The sequence below is a fragment of the Rhinatrema bivittatum genome, chromosome 3 (genome assembly GCF_901001135.1).
Source record: "Rhinatrema bivittatum chromosome 3, aRhiBiv1.1, whole genome shotgun sequence".
In the NCBI taxonomy this organism is placed as follows: Eukaryota; Metazoa; Chordata; class Amphibia; order Gymnophiona; family Rhinatrematidae; genus Rhinatrema; species Rhinatrema bivittatum.
The window spans coordinates 393468751-393482009 of NC_042617.1; the positions used below are offsets into that span (position 1 = coordinate 393468751).

The window sequence follows — 13259 nt, forward strand, 5'->3', positions numbered from 1 at the left end:
ATCTAGTTATATATTTATGGTGTAATTTAGATAATTTAACCCTTGCACCCCTTCAGCAAGAGAACCTTAATAACATTTTTGGCCCTAGTTCTAAAATGTTGCCCTTTTAAAATATTGTCACAAACCTGCCACTTTACAAAACCTCCAAAGGACAGGTCATTACAATAAATGGTTTGGTCTGTGTGGATGAAACACTAAGAGGTTCAAATTAGCCCCAGGCAATTTGATCTCATTGTTTTCTGTAGGGAGTGTATCTGCAGCCCCCACTCATTTCAGGGTCGAATGATGTGATTCTTCAGAACTTGGTTTAGAAGGTCTTATTTGTGAGACCTTTAGCCCTGGGTGCATCAAATGGTCACCCAGAGCTCATCAGCATACCTTGAAAAATGACTCTAAGAATTGACATTAGCTATCAATACAACAATGGCTATTCTGATATATTGCCAAGGCAATATTTTCTCCAGAGTGTTCAGACACACCATCAGCAGATATTTAGATGATACTTCAAAAGAAGTACTTCTGATTGGATTGCTAGTCCTGTTTATTCCCTTGCAAAACTATCATTCTTGAGGGTTCAAATGCATCTCCCCAGTATTAAGTGTTGTAAAATCCTAATAATGGGGTAGGGTTAAATAAAGGAAGGAAGGATGCTTCTGATTTGTTTAATTTGTAAATACTTACTGGTGGTCCTGGATGTCCTTCTGGGCCAGGAAATCCTATATCTCCTACAGGTCCTCTCTCACCCTAAAATAATAATAATAATAATAAAAAAATATATAAATCTTGTATAATCATATATTGCAAAATTTGTTACATAACAACAGTCTTGGATTGAAAAAATGACCAGAATTTCATTGAGTCTAATCTCTTCCAATTACCTTATGTATCTTGTTATGTGATAATACAGAGGAATATGGAAAACCTGGGATTTTTTTTTATAGCTATTTAAGCAACATAATGAAACAACTTACTTCCTGCACTAAATATCAGCATAGTACCCTGGATGATCTTGCTCTAGTCTCCAATTATGTTCTCATGCCCATTGATCTCTTTTAACTCTAGAACTTATTCAGTATAGTTCTGATATAGACATGATCATCACTCTTTTAGTAATGAATGGAAAAATGTGGTTACCTTAACTTGATGGGATAGCCCTCTTATATTCCTTGCTGTTTTGAGGCAGATAGGGGGGAAAGGAGAGAAAATCCTCTAGAGAATTCTTGTAGGGATTACTAATATATGTATATGTACAGACCCCATACGGTCTCCGCTAGGTGGCTCTAGCTCCCAGCTTTTGGTTAGCCAGCTTAAGCCTGGATTTATCAAAATGCACTAAATATCACATGCGATAGGAAAAGGGATGTGTTTTATGGTAATAGGCAGTTTATTTCAATTTGTGCTAATATCTATGCAAAACACTAATTGCAAGAACCTTTTTGCAATAAGTGACAGAATTGATGTATTTCCTACATAAAACCACTGGGGGGACCATGTTTAACAAACGAGAGAGAGAGAGAGTGAGAGAGAGAGAGTGAGAGAGAGAGAGAGAGATTAGCTATAATGCCCTCACGCTAGATAAGTATTTATATCTCTATGGGAGGCCCACCTAGTAACTCGAAGTGAGGTTTAGGTATTAGTGTAGGGGGTTAGGGGCCACTTTGACAATCAAAGTCAGACGTATGAACAGAACAGTGCTCTCTTGTGAAAATTTGATGACCTTCAGAGTGAGGAAACTCACCCAACGATGAGATTTGTGCAATGTTCTCTCAACCTAGCTTGATGTTACCCAGGTAGTCCATGGTGCAGCATCTTTTTAACTAGCCTATTGCTGCTATCTGGATCAAGTAATGCTGACCTACTCCCACTTTGAGCATGTGTTAAGCAACTCTGTATTTCCTCTCTAGCAGTTGTGAGGGAAGGACATGCAAGTTTAAAAATAACTAGTAAAAGATGAATTGGCACTGGCAAAGAACTGTTTCTGATCTTTTCTATTGCAGTGGTCTCACTCACTGTGCCAGAAAGACAAAGGCAGTGGCACTGCTGCCTGTTTTCCTCACTGGGGAAGGATCAGGGTAGGACTAAGAGGACTGTAGCAATGCTAGTGATGTTTCTGTCTCTGTCTTGTCTGAGATAGGACAGCAGTGAGGATAGCAAACTGACAGACATAAGAGTCTTACCAGGCTGCCAGTCTTTTTGGTTCTGTTTAACTAACAGTTTTTTTCTGTGTGGAAAAGGAGTCAGACAGCACTGAGTACACACAGCACAGCACACATATCCTGAATATATATGTGTGTACATGGCATAGTAATACTGTAAATGGGAGTGTAGTAACAATAAATAAATTCCTTTCTGATATCCAAACCCCCAGTAGGCAGTTTTACTTTGAATTCCATAATGTTACTGAGAAGAAAAGGGAAAGGAGAAGATGGCAGTTTTGCAGGAGTAGAGGAATTGTTGCAGAGCTAGCCCAGCATAGGAGCAGATAAAAAAACACAGTTCCCTTAAATTTATACCAGACCTTTTTTAGTTGCAACATGGCAGGAGATGAAGGCAGCTCAAAAAAAAAGGTCTGGTATAAATTTGGAAGCATGTGCCACTACACTTGTTCCTCTTCCTCTTGATTTGGAGTAGAGGGAAAAGGTGAGAGAGCAATCCAAGGCTGGTATAAACAGTGCAAGGGCAACAAATACCCAAACCCAGCATTGCCCTCCTCTATGGTTATTGCTTCTGAGAGAAGGTCAGCAGGGCCATGTCAGACCCCATCCTGCTACGGCCTGAAGAGAGGATGATGCGGCCATAGTGGACCTCATTCCACTGTGGCCTGAAGAGAGATAGAGGCATTGAGAGAGTATTCGTATATGTGTGAAAATCTGTGTGTTTATGTGTGAGAACTTGTGTGAGAGTATTTGTGTGTGTGTGATAAAAAGAGAGCCTGTGTGCCTGTTTGTGTGTATGAGAGCCTGTGTGTAAAATATAGGATCTCACATGCATGTACACACACATAAGCTCTCACACACATACATATGTAATGTGTATTTGTGTGTATGCATGTGTGTGAGGGAGAGAAAACCTCTGTGTGTGTGTTTTTGTGTATGAGGGAGAGAAAGCCTGTGCATGTGAGAAAGAAGGAATGTGAGTGAGTGTATGTGCGTGTGTAAGAAGGAATATGTGAGAGAATAAACATGTATAAGTGTGCATGTGTAAGAGAGCATGAGAGCCTGTGTGCATGTGTGTGTGTATGTGTGAACTTGTAGTCACATATACACAGACACATGCTTGTACACAGGTTTTTACAAACACTCTTTCTCCCACACATACGCACATGGTATGTGTGTGTGGGTGCATATGAGAGCAGATGTGTGACATACAGGTTCACAAATACACAGAAGTACCCCTCCCCGTAGGGTTATCTGCAAAATAAAAGGGACAGGAGGGATGCCTACTCACCTGCTGCTCCATTTGTATAGTCTTCATGATGTTGCCAGTTGCCCCTGAGACTAGCCAGCACTATTTTTTTTATATGGCCATACAAACAGATGGCTGTACAAGAAAATGGTGCCAGCTAACCCTGAGAACGGTGCCATTTTAAAGTTACTATGGCGACAGTCTCAGGGCCAACAAGCGCCATTATGAAAGCTACATAAATGGGGCAATGGTTGAATGGCCATTCCTCCTGCCTCTTTTACTTTGCAGATGACCCCAATGGGATAGGTAATGGGGACTGGGATGGTTCCTGGCCAGGCATCATTTTGGGAAGGAGGAATGAAAGGGTAAGAGACAGTTCTGGATGAGTCTTCAAGTTGGCAGGGCAAGCTGGAAGTTAGGCTACGGTCCTACAGGACAGGCTGTGGGTTAGGCCATGCGCCTGTGGGGGAATGGAATTTTTTTTTAAAATGAAATGAAGAAAACCAACAAAATTTGAATTGTTTTTTCTTTTGTTCTGTTTTGAAAACAAAATGAGATGAAATAGGAAATGTCATTGGCATTTCCTATTTTGTTTTCAATGAGTGCACATTCCAACTAGATATACTACCATGGGAGTCTTGCTGCCACTTTGCCTACTTGCCTTGCAACATCGCTCTTCACTTCGACAGTGGATAGGAAAAAGGGGAATTGGATTCAGATGACAATAAATGTGGGCCCAGACTTTTATGGTCTGGGGTACTGATATGTACATAAGGGAAAAAGCCTGTCTGCTTCTATAGACTAATCCGAAAACAAAACACATGAAGCAGCTTTGTCTGAATTTTCAAGAAGGCTCCTCCCCAGTAAAAATGTTGCTAGCAGTAATTTTTTAGGGGTTTGAAAGTTCCTTGGTTTTGATTATAAATATTACTACCCTTATCTTAAGGCTTGGGTATAAGGGCACATAGAGGCAGTTAGTGTTCTTAAGAGAAACATAGGTATAACCTATATAGCAAGGCAGATACTATCGTTGGAAGCATACTGGGCAGACTGGATGGACCATTTGGTCTTTTACTGCCATCATTACTATGTTACTATGTATATTACTTGGTGCTGTTTACAATTACTAGCACTCTATGCCTTGGGGGTTTAGATACTGTTGTGCTGTTTATGATTTCCCGTAATGTATTTGTGCTGTTTATGATTACCTGCACTGTATGCGTTGGGGGTTTTGGCGCTGTTTTGATGTTTGTGATTTCCTGTGCTATGTCTTGAGAGTCGGCGTTTGTCCACATGTATTAGCTCTATAATTACAACAGTTATCCATGTAACAAAATGAACCATAACTAATTTAATGAACCATTTGCAGTTTCACTGTACCGACTGTGTGTATTTAACACATGCATGGCTCGATCCTTACTTTTTTGGCAGAAGGATATGCTTCTGGTAGGATCAATTAGATAGCCATCCCTCTGACTGGGACAAGAATCCCACACTGCTGCAAGATGACATTGTAATGTATGGCCAGTGGCAGGATGGCCCGTGACCAGCCACATGCACCTCCAAACTTCAAGGCCAGGACATACTGCTGATGTGGCTGGGATGCCACCACCACTGTTTCCTCTAAGTTGAGTGCATGAGTGATTGCTCATACATTTTGGAGCATTGTTTACAGGTTTTACATAGACACTCACATAAATTTATCTTTGTGCTATATACAGAAATGCAACGCTAATACTATCGCTCAAAAATTGTTGATTTAAAAAAAATTGTTGCTCACACAAAACAAATTTGCACACACTCCTTGGAGGAAGCACTGGACACCATGCTGCTCCTCCTTCAGGCTCCCCTAGGCATAAGGTGTTCCACCAGTTAAAGGCTCTGCGGCAGGAAAACCTCTTGTTGGTGCTCACTGATAACATCATGCGGCTGGATATTTAAATCCCAACTGATTTAAATACAAGCTGATGCCTCAGCAACAGGTTCTTTTGCAGCCTTGCAATGTATCTTGCTACTTTGCTATCTCTTTGTCTTGTCTTATTGTTGCCTTGCCTTTCCCAGTTGTTTCCTCTCTTTATCTTTGTCCTGTCTTGCCTTGTCCTGTCTTGCCTTATTCATTCTCATCATGTCTTGCTCTTTTCGAGCCTCTGCCCTTGTTTTGTCTGTCCTTCTCTGCCAGACTTCCAGTTTTGATCCTGGCCTTGGACCCTGACTATGCTTTTGGATCTCCGCCTTCCCTGACCTCTGCCTGGACCTTGACACTGCATGATCTCTGTTTGCCCTGATCTCTGCCTGGACCTTGATGCTGCCTGATCTCTGTATGTCCTGATCTGTGCCTAGACTTCTATGCTATTTGCTCACCACTGCCCTGACTTGGCTAGCTATGTGGCATCATCTTACTGCTCCTTACGAGACTCTTGCCTAAGCTCTGCCAGATCCTGTAACTCAAGGGCTTAACCTGCAGGGAATGGGGCTAGTATACACAGCCAAAGGGTTCATACTCAGTGACAGACAAGTACAGGAAGGGGGCCCATCCTCTGCTCTCTAGGGGAAAAGAGGGCCTTGGCTCAGCTGAAAATGAAAAGAGGGGTTTCCCTGACCTCCACTGGTTTGGGGAGTAGGGTAGTCTCTTGCTCTGAAGACAAAGTAGTCATGAAAGTTGGAAAAAAATGCTTGTGCTGGGGTACTGACCCTCTCCTAGCCCTAGTTGCTGGAGTGGGAAGAGGCTGATCCTGCATCTGTGCTCAGGCACGAGATAGCTGCTGGGTAAATTGGTCTCGCCATGTTAAAGACAGCTTGCATTGGGGCTCCCTACACCATGCCACAAAGTTCTCTGGAGGGTCCTCAAAGGGAATGCCATTCTTGGTACCTCTGTACCAGCTGTCTTCAAGGTTCTTTCCAAATCCAGTTCCCCTATGGTACTTGCCAACTCTTGATATTTCCCTGGTCACCCATTGCTTTGCTTGCTTGCTGCACCACTCCTCAAGACCTTCATGCCATTCCTAGGACCTCTTTGTCTTTCTTGGTCCCTTGGGCTTTCAATGCCATTCTTTGTTCTGCCTCAGCCCTTGAGGTGCATCTTGGGGGTTTTTTTTATTTCTCTTCTTGCTGCACTACTCTGTTCCTACTGTTTCTCTTTTTAAATTGACAGCACCAATTATTCAAGTCAATCATAGTACTTTACAGCCCTTGATTATTTAATAGACATCCATTATGACTGTGCCTAGGGTGGCAAACACTTAGGGGCATTAGGCTGGCTAAGATTTGATGCCTTCCAGCTCTGCCTAATCTTATTCAGCAGATAACAGTTCTCCACTACCCTGTAAGCAGTCCTTACAGGGGTGTGTGGGGGTATGTGCGGGTATGTATGTGTGTGTGAAAGCACCAAAAGGGTCCAAGAGTGGCTACATCCTAAATCCGTCCCTAGTACCTTAGGGTGCTTCCTCCTCTGCTCTTGCTGTTTTTGAGTTTCTTTCCAAATCCCCTTTCCCTACAATACTTGCCGACTTTGGTCACGCCCTAGCCATCCGTTTCGTTGCATGCTTGCCGCACTACTCCTCAGGCCTTTCATGCCACTCCTGCTACCACTTTACCTTTTCTGGTACATTGGCTTTTGATGCCATTCTTCCTCTTACCTGAGGAGTATGCCTGAACAGCAAACCAACATGGAGAAGGAAAATACCCAGACGCCTCTGCTGTTCTGTGGCCTGTCAGAGCTGAATGAACTCTGAGTGACTTTCTGAGCATGACTTGCAGAATGTCTCTGAGCAGATAGACAAGCTGGCACCAAAAAAGGTGAGCCTATTCAATGGGTCACAAAGGAGAAACCAACGGCGGGAGCTTCAGGCACTATTCTGTTGAAATCTCACTGGACAAGATAATTAACAGAACAAAAGGATTATCTGGAGAGTGAGGGCAAATGGGCTACATCTGGGAAGACTGGTCAGGGCAGTTCAGGGATAGGTTGTCATGTCAACAGCATGATGTGACTCTGTAAATGAGTCTTTGGGCAGTCACGTAATTCTAGAAGTTTCGACAATATTGTATGTTTTACTATAAAAGAAGGGTCACTTCCTGTATCCAAGGAGATGCTGGTCAGTTTGTAAGACAAAGGGCACCCAATATCCAGCATCTCCCAAGAACACTTATAATGCCAAATAAAATTTACTTTATACCTTTTACTGAGCCTAAGTGTTCTTGTGTCCCTGGCCCTAAGTACAGAGTATTATGTACATACCTCAGCCCTCTAGGACATGTTGATGGGTTTTTCAGCCATTCTTCTTGCTGCGTTGCTCTACTCCTATTATTTCTGTTTCTAATCACCAGCACCACTGCTGATGCTATTGCTCCAAGCCAGGCTTGGTATCTTAGAGTGCTTCCTCCTCTGCTCAGGCTGTCTTTTTGGTTCTTTTCAAATCCCCTTCCTCTACAGTACTTGCCAGCTTTTATTTCCCCTGGCCATCCATTGCTTTTCACACTTGCTGCATCACGCCTTGGGCCCTTCATATCGCGCCTGGTATCGCTTTGCCCTTCCTGGTGCCTTGGACTTTTGATGTCATTATTCTTTCTGCCTTAGCCCAGCTGGTGCATGCTTTTCACGATGTTCCTTTCATAGCTTAAGGTTCTCATCTGTGTCTGATGGGGCTCCCCCTTCTTTGAGCTTAAGGGTGTGTTTTACAAAAAAACCCAAATTGTTTGATTGTACCACACCGCACTGGTTGACCCCTGGGGCTCCTCTGATTCTCGGCGTTCTGCTCATTTTCACACAGCTCTCTTCATTATTAAGACCCTTGAGATAAGGCTACCTTCTTACTTCTGACGATCCATGTCTATTGATTTTGATGGTCCGCCACTTTAACTATTCTGTCCTGTCTTTTAAATTATTGGGTTGGATCCCTCCCAATGCAGCCCCTCCGGCGAAACATGGCCGTGTCAGGGGAATGTACTACATGTTGCATATTATACCTTTGTTATTATTAACATTTTTTTAAGTAATTTGAAGTTTGTAATTTATTAATTAATAAGAAGTGAAACAGGTCACACTCTATTTCGCACATTCTCTTTTGGTTAATCATACAGTAAAACATTACGAGGATTCTGCAGATATTAACCAACTTTTATTAGCTACACTAACACCCATCTAAGTGGGAGCTGCACAGCTAGAAAAAGGTTAGGAATATTCCATACAATGAGGGAAGTCCTGCAGTATACATAATACTTAAAAAGTACTGTACAAAGATCAAGCCTGCATTTAGTCAAATGGTTTCTTGATTTGAAGTTTTCAGTAACTTAATGCAACCTGTGTGACTTGATATTTCTAATTGGATCCATAAAACAGCCCAGTGTCATGAAACTTTATCATGGAGGAAGTGAAGGGGAGAAAATGGACATGAAAACTGCCTGTCTCATGTTACCTCTGTGATCTATAAAAGGTCTTAATTTACTCTTTCCTAGTCTTTTAAAATGATATTTTCTGTTTCTGTACAAATTATGATAGCAGTCAAAATTATGTTGGTAAAATTGTGCTCTATGTCATATTAACTAAATGTTGATGAATCCATAATAAAAATAAATAAATACAATCAACAGTACAATTACAGACATGATAATAGACCCAGATAAAGCAACAGTGAGTTTTGTTTGGTACGCCGAAGTGAGATTCATTAAGATTGAGACCCCTGAAGCACAAAGCTATTGAAACATGGAAACATGTTGGATTGACATGTTTTAAAGCCGAGTAGTGACTAATTTGGGTTGTATACCTTATTTTATTTGTATAAAATGCAAGAAAAAACTTGAACTTTTGAGACTTGTTGGATGATTGGTAATAACTGAGTATCCAAATATATGATAGTACCATATTTAATACACATAAAACATTGAGTTAACAGCCATCACAATTAGTTTAAATGGTATCGCATCAATATTATACTATAGTATACCTAACTGTGGACTCTTATATATTGTGATTTGTTTTCAATACTTCAGAAACAGCACATAAGCTTACCGGTTCTCCCAGCATTCCTGCAGGACCAGGAGCTCCAGGCTTTCCCTGTGGAAGATTAAGAGGATAACCTTAAAACCAAAATTAATCAAATTGGTAATATTTTAATTGATCTGAAGGAGGAAATCTATATTCATTATTTTAAGTCTAATGGTCTAATGGACCCTACAGTACATTATCAGTAAGCCCTTAGTGAATTTCATTATTTAAGGATAGAGTAGTATAAATTAGAGATTAGAGTAAATACCATTCAAATACAGCCCCTCCCTGTGAGGATGCTGGGATGAATGGCTTCCTGTTAATTAATAAAAGCAGCTTGTAACAGTGAGCTCTGGGGGCAGTGAAGCTTAAGTTGGAGTTAGGAGGAAGTGTAGGAGCTTTTGGGTCTATCTTTGGATTCACATACTACCTGCCTGCAGTTCCTGGGAAAGATCGAGGGAACATCACTTTCAGTCCACTAACTGGCCGACTGGGTTGTTTTTGGGATATTTTGGGGGATGTTTTGAATTTTGTAATGTGATCTTTGTCAGACACTTGGGCCTCTCCTGAGCACTGAGCACAGGGCCTGGGGAACATCATGTTTGGGGTGCCCAGGGACAGAGAACATCTGCCCTTCAGAGGTGGTGACCTGAAGCAAGGAACAACTCCGGTGTTAAGATCAGTTTTGGAATAAAGAGACATTTTGGTTAGAAGATCTGGGAGGAAGAGTTTTGCTGCCCTTGCTTCCTACCCTGAGAAGGAACATTGGGAGTTGTGTGTTCCAGGGGATCCCTTTCCAACTTGGGTTTCGAATATTGTGAATGAGATTGAGCAGGATGAAGGAGAAATATGAGTAAAATCAAATCTGAGTTACATCTGACCCCACTTGGAGTCTTCACCCTTGGTAAGAGTGATAACTGGGAATACTGTGCAGAGACTGTATAGTAGATTTTTGGCCAGCTAGAAGGGGGTTTTCTGTCCCAACAAGGATATCCCTGCCCGTTTGGGAACCTCATTAATTCAAGCCCTGGATGGTAAGTGTTTCCCTTCCCCCTGGACCAAGATAAAGAGACTGTGAGTAGAATAACAGAATGGAGATTAATCAAATCGACACCATCATTAGCCAATATAGAAAGAAAACTAAGAAACCACAATGGAACTCGAGAAATGTTTCACGGACTCTCTTGCTGATTCCTATAACTGCTAATCCCCGTTTGGTAGCCTTAACTATTCTTTCTTTAACTCTTATCAATGCTCAGTCATTGGTAAAAAAGGTTCCTATTTTAATTGATCATCTTGCTGATAACTATCCTGATATTTGTTATATTACTGAAACATGGTTTAAAAGCATGGATAGTATTCTTATTAATCAATTTCCTAAATCTCTTTATGATATTTTTTCTATACCTAGGAAAAACAAGAGAGGGGGTGGGTTACTACTTGCTGCTCATAAAAAATTGAATTTGTCTCTAATTGTTTGCCATCAAATACCATAGCATGAGATTGGATTATTTAAATCAAAGAACCTTCAGATTTGTCTGATCTATGCTCCTCCTGGACTAATGGAACACAATATTTCTCCTCTAACTGAATTTTTATTAGAGTATATTGACATGAATATCCCAGCAGGCTGGGAGATTTCAATTTACATGTAGATGCCATACCACTTACCCCAAGTTGTGAAACTTTTTTGGCCACTATGCATGCCATTGGATTTAGACAAATTGTAAATTTTTCCACACACAGGACATATTCTAGACCAGATTTTTGCTAATTCCCTCCTTGAGGAGCTCAATCCAGTAAACTGCATCCCTGCTCCTTGGTCTGACCATAGTCTGATTCAGACACGTCTTTCATTAAATTCCCCTAAACATTTTCCATTAATATCGAAAGCAACTATTGAATTTAGGAAAGCTTGTAAATTGGATGACCTTGTTGAATTAATGCCTGCTACTCTCGAGCATCTAGATACCGCAGATATCGACGCTGTACTATCAACTTGGATCTCCCTAACAACTAATGTGGCCAGTTCTATATGTCCTGTTATAAAAAACTATATCTTCCAATGGAATAAGCTTAATGCACCCTAGTATACACCAAGCCTAAAAAACCTTAAACTCAATTTAAGGCGCCTGGAGAAGAAATGGTGAAAAAACCTAATACTACTACTCTTGGCAATTATAGAATGGCACTGAGCAGATATAGATCCTCCATCAATCCCACTAAATGTGACTTTTATTCCAAAAAAATTCATGATTATCAATTCAATCCAAAAGTTCTCTTTGCTTATATAGCAGAGCTTACTAAAACTAATCCACCTTCTTTCCACCAAGATAAACTACAACATAAATGCAATGATTTTGCTCATTTTTTTCGAAATAAAATTACTACATTAGTTAACAACTTCTCTTATAACAAAACACAACAGATTACGCTGCCCATTATTCCTGAATTATCTTGGACCAACTTTGAAAATGTATCAGCATCTGAAATTAAGACACAAGTTAACAAAGTGAATCCTGCAGCCCAACTCCTAGATGCTATTCCAACAAAAATTCTGAAAACAATACCCAATACTGTTATGATTCTGCACTTACCTCCATAGCGCAGGAGCCGCTGACCTTCGCAGCAGGAGCCGTGGGCTTTATTCTTCAGTGCGGCATGGAGCCACGCCTATCGGGACCTTCTTGCGGCAGGGAGTGCCACCAATGCCCTCTTCAGCCTCTCAGCCTGGAGGCCGCAGTCCCTGGGCTTTCCTGGCGGCTGGAGCCGTCCTCGGTGCCTCCAGCATCAGCAGGAGCCACTGCTGACTTCAGGGTCTGTGCAGAGGCCTGGCTTTTCCCTGCACTGCTCCTGCAGCATGGCTGCTGGTTATGGTTCTGCATACTTCCTGCTTCCTGTCTCCTAGGGCGCGGGCCGCACCTCCTTCACTGATTTAAAGGGCCAGCCTTCTGGCCCCACCTGGACTCCTCCCAGGGCGTCTCCTGATCTTCAGCCCTATATAAGAGCCCAGCTTCCAGTCCTTAGTTGCCTTCGCAAGGAGTTAGTTCCTTTCCAGGACTTCTCGTCTTCGCTCCTGCTGGTACTTCCTGTACTTCATGGTACTTCCTGTTCTTCATGTCTCCCTTATTGATACTATTCTAAGAGGACTAGACAATGGCCAATCCTACATTTTATTTATATTGGATATTTCTTCAGCTTCTGATATGATAAATCACGAGATTTTAATAGACAGGCTTCTTGAAATAGGATTATCAAACATGCCCCTTCATTGGTTTGAATCTTACTTAAAAAAATGATCATTTAAAGTCAAAATTGGAGTTTGTGAATCTGACCAAATTGAACTTGTCCATGGAGTGCCCCAGGGCTCTTCCTTATCCACCACACTCTTCAACATTTATATGTTGCCATTGTATAGGTTGTTAGCTGCCTTAGGAATCACGTACTATATTTATGCAGATGATGTTCAAATCTTAATTCCTATTAATGACATTATTGAAAACACTCTAAAATTATGGGAAATCTATCTTGTGTCCATTCAATGTCTTTTATCTCACATGAATCTCTCCCTAAATCAATCAAAAACAGAGAGCCTACTGATTTGTAATAAATTGAATGACAATGCTAAATTAGAAATCGAAACTTTAAAGCCCAAATATACCATTGTAAACAAAGTAAGAGACCTAGGAGTACTTCTGGATAGTGAAGTAAATATGAAGAATTTTATCAATATGTTATTAAAGGACGTTTTTTTTAAACTTCATACTTTAAAAAAACCGAAGCCCCTCCTTCATGTCGATGATTTTAGATTGGTTTTACAAGCTCTTATCTTTTCTAAAATGGACTATTGCAACGCCCTGTAATTAAGTCT

At 41.2% G+C, this 13259-nt stretch overlaps 1 protein-coding gene across 5 annotated transcripts in view; it reads right to left on the reverse strand.

Moving 5' to 3' along the window:
* Positions 1 to 13259, reverse strand: part of COL19A1 (collagen type XIX alpha 1 chain) — a 1176857-nt gene that overhangs the window by 214065 nt on the left and 949533 nt on the right. For all 5 annotated transcript variants that reach the window (XM_029595659.1, XM_029595658.1, XM_029595657.1 and 2 more), the window contains 2 exons: positions 9413 to 9457; positions 682 to 744 (listed from right to left, as the gene is read on the reverse strand). In XM_029595659.1, coding sequence (XP_029451519.1) covers positions 682 to 744; positions 9413 to 9457 — 108 coding nt within the window. The remainder of the gene's footprint in view (positions 1 to 681; positions 745 to 9412; positions 9458 to 13259) is intronic.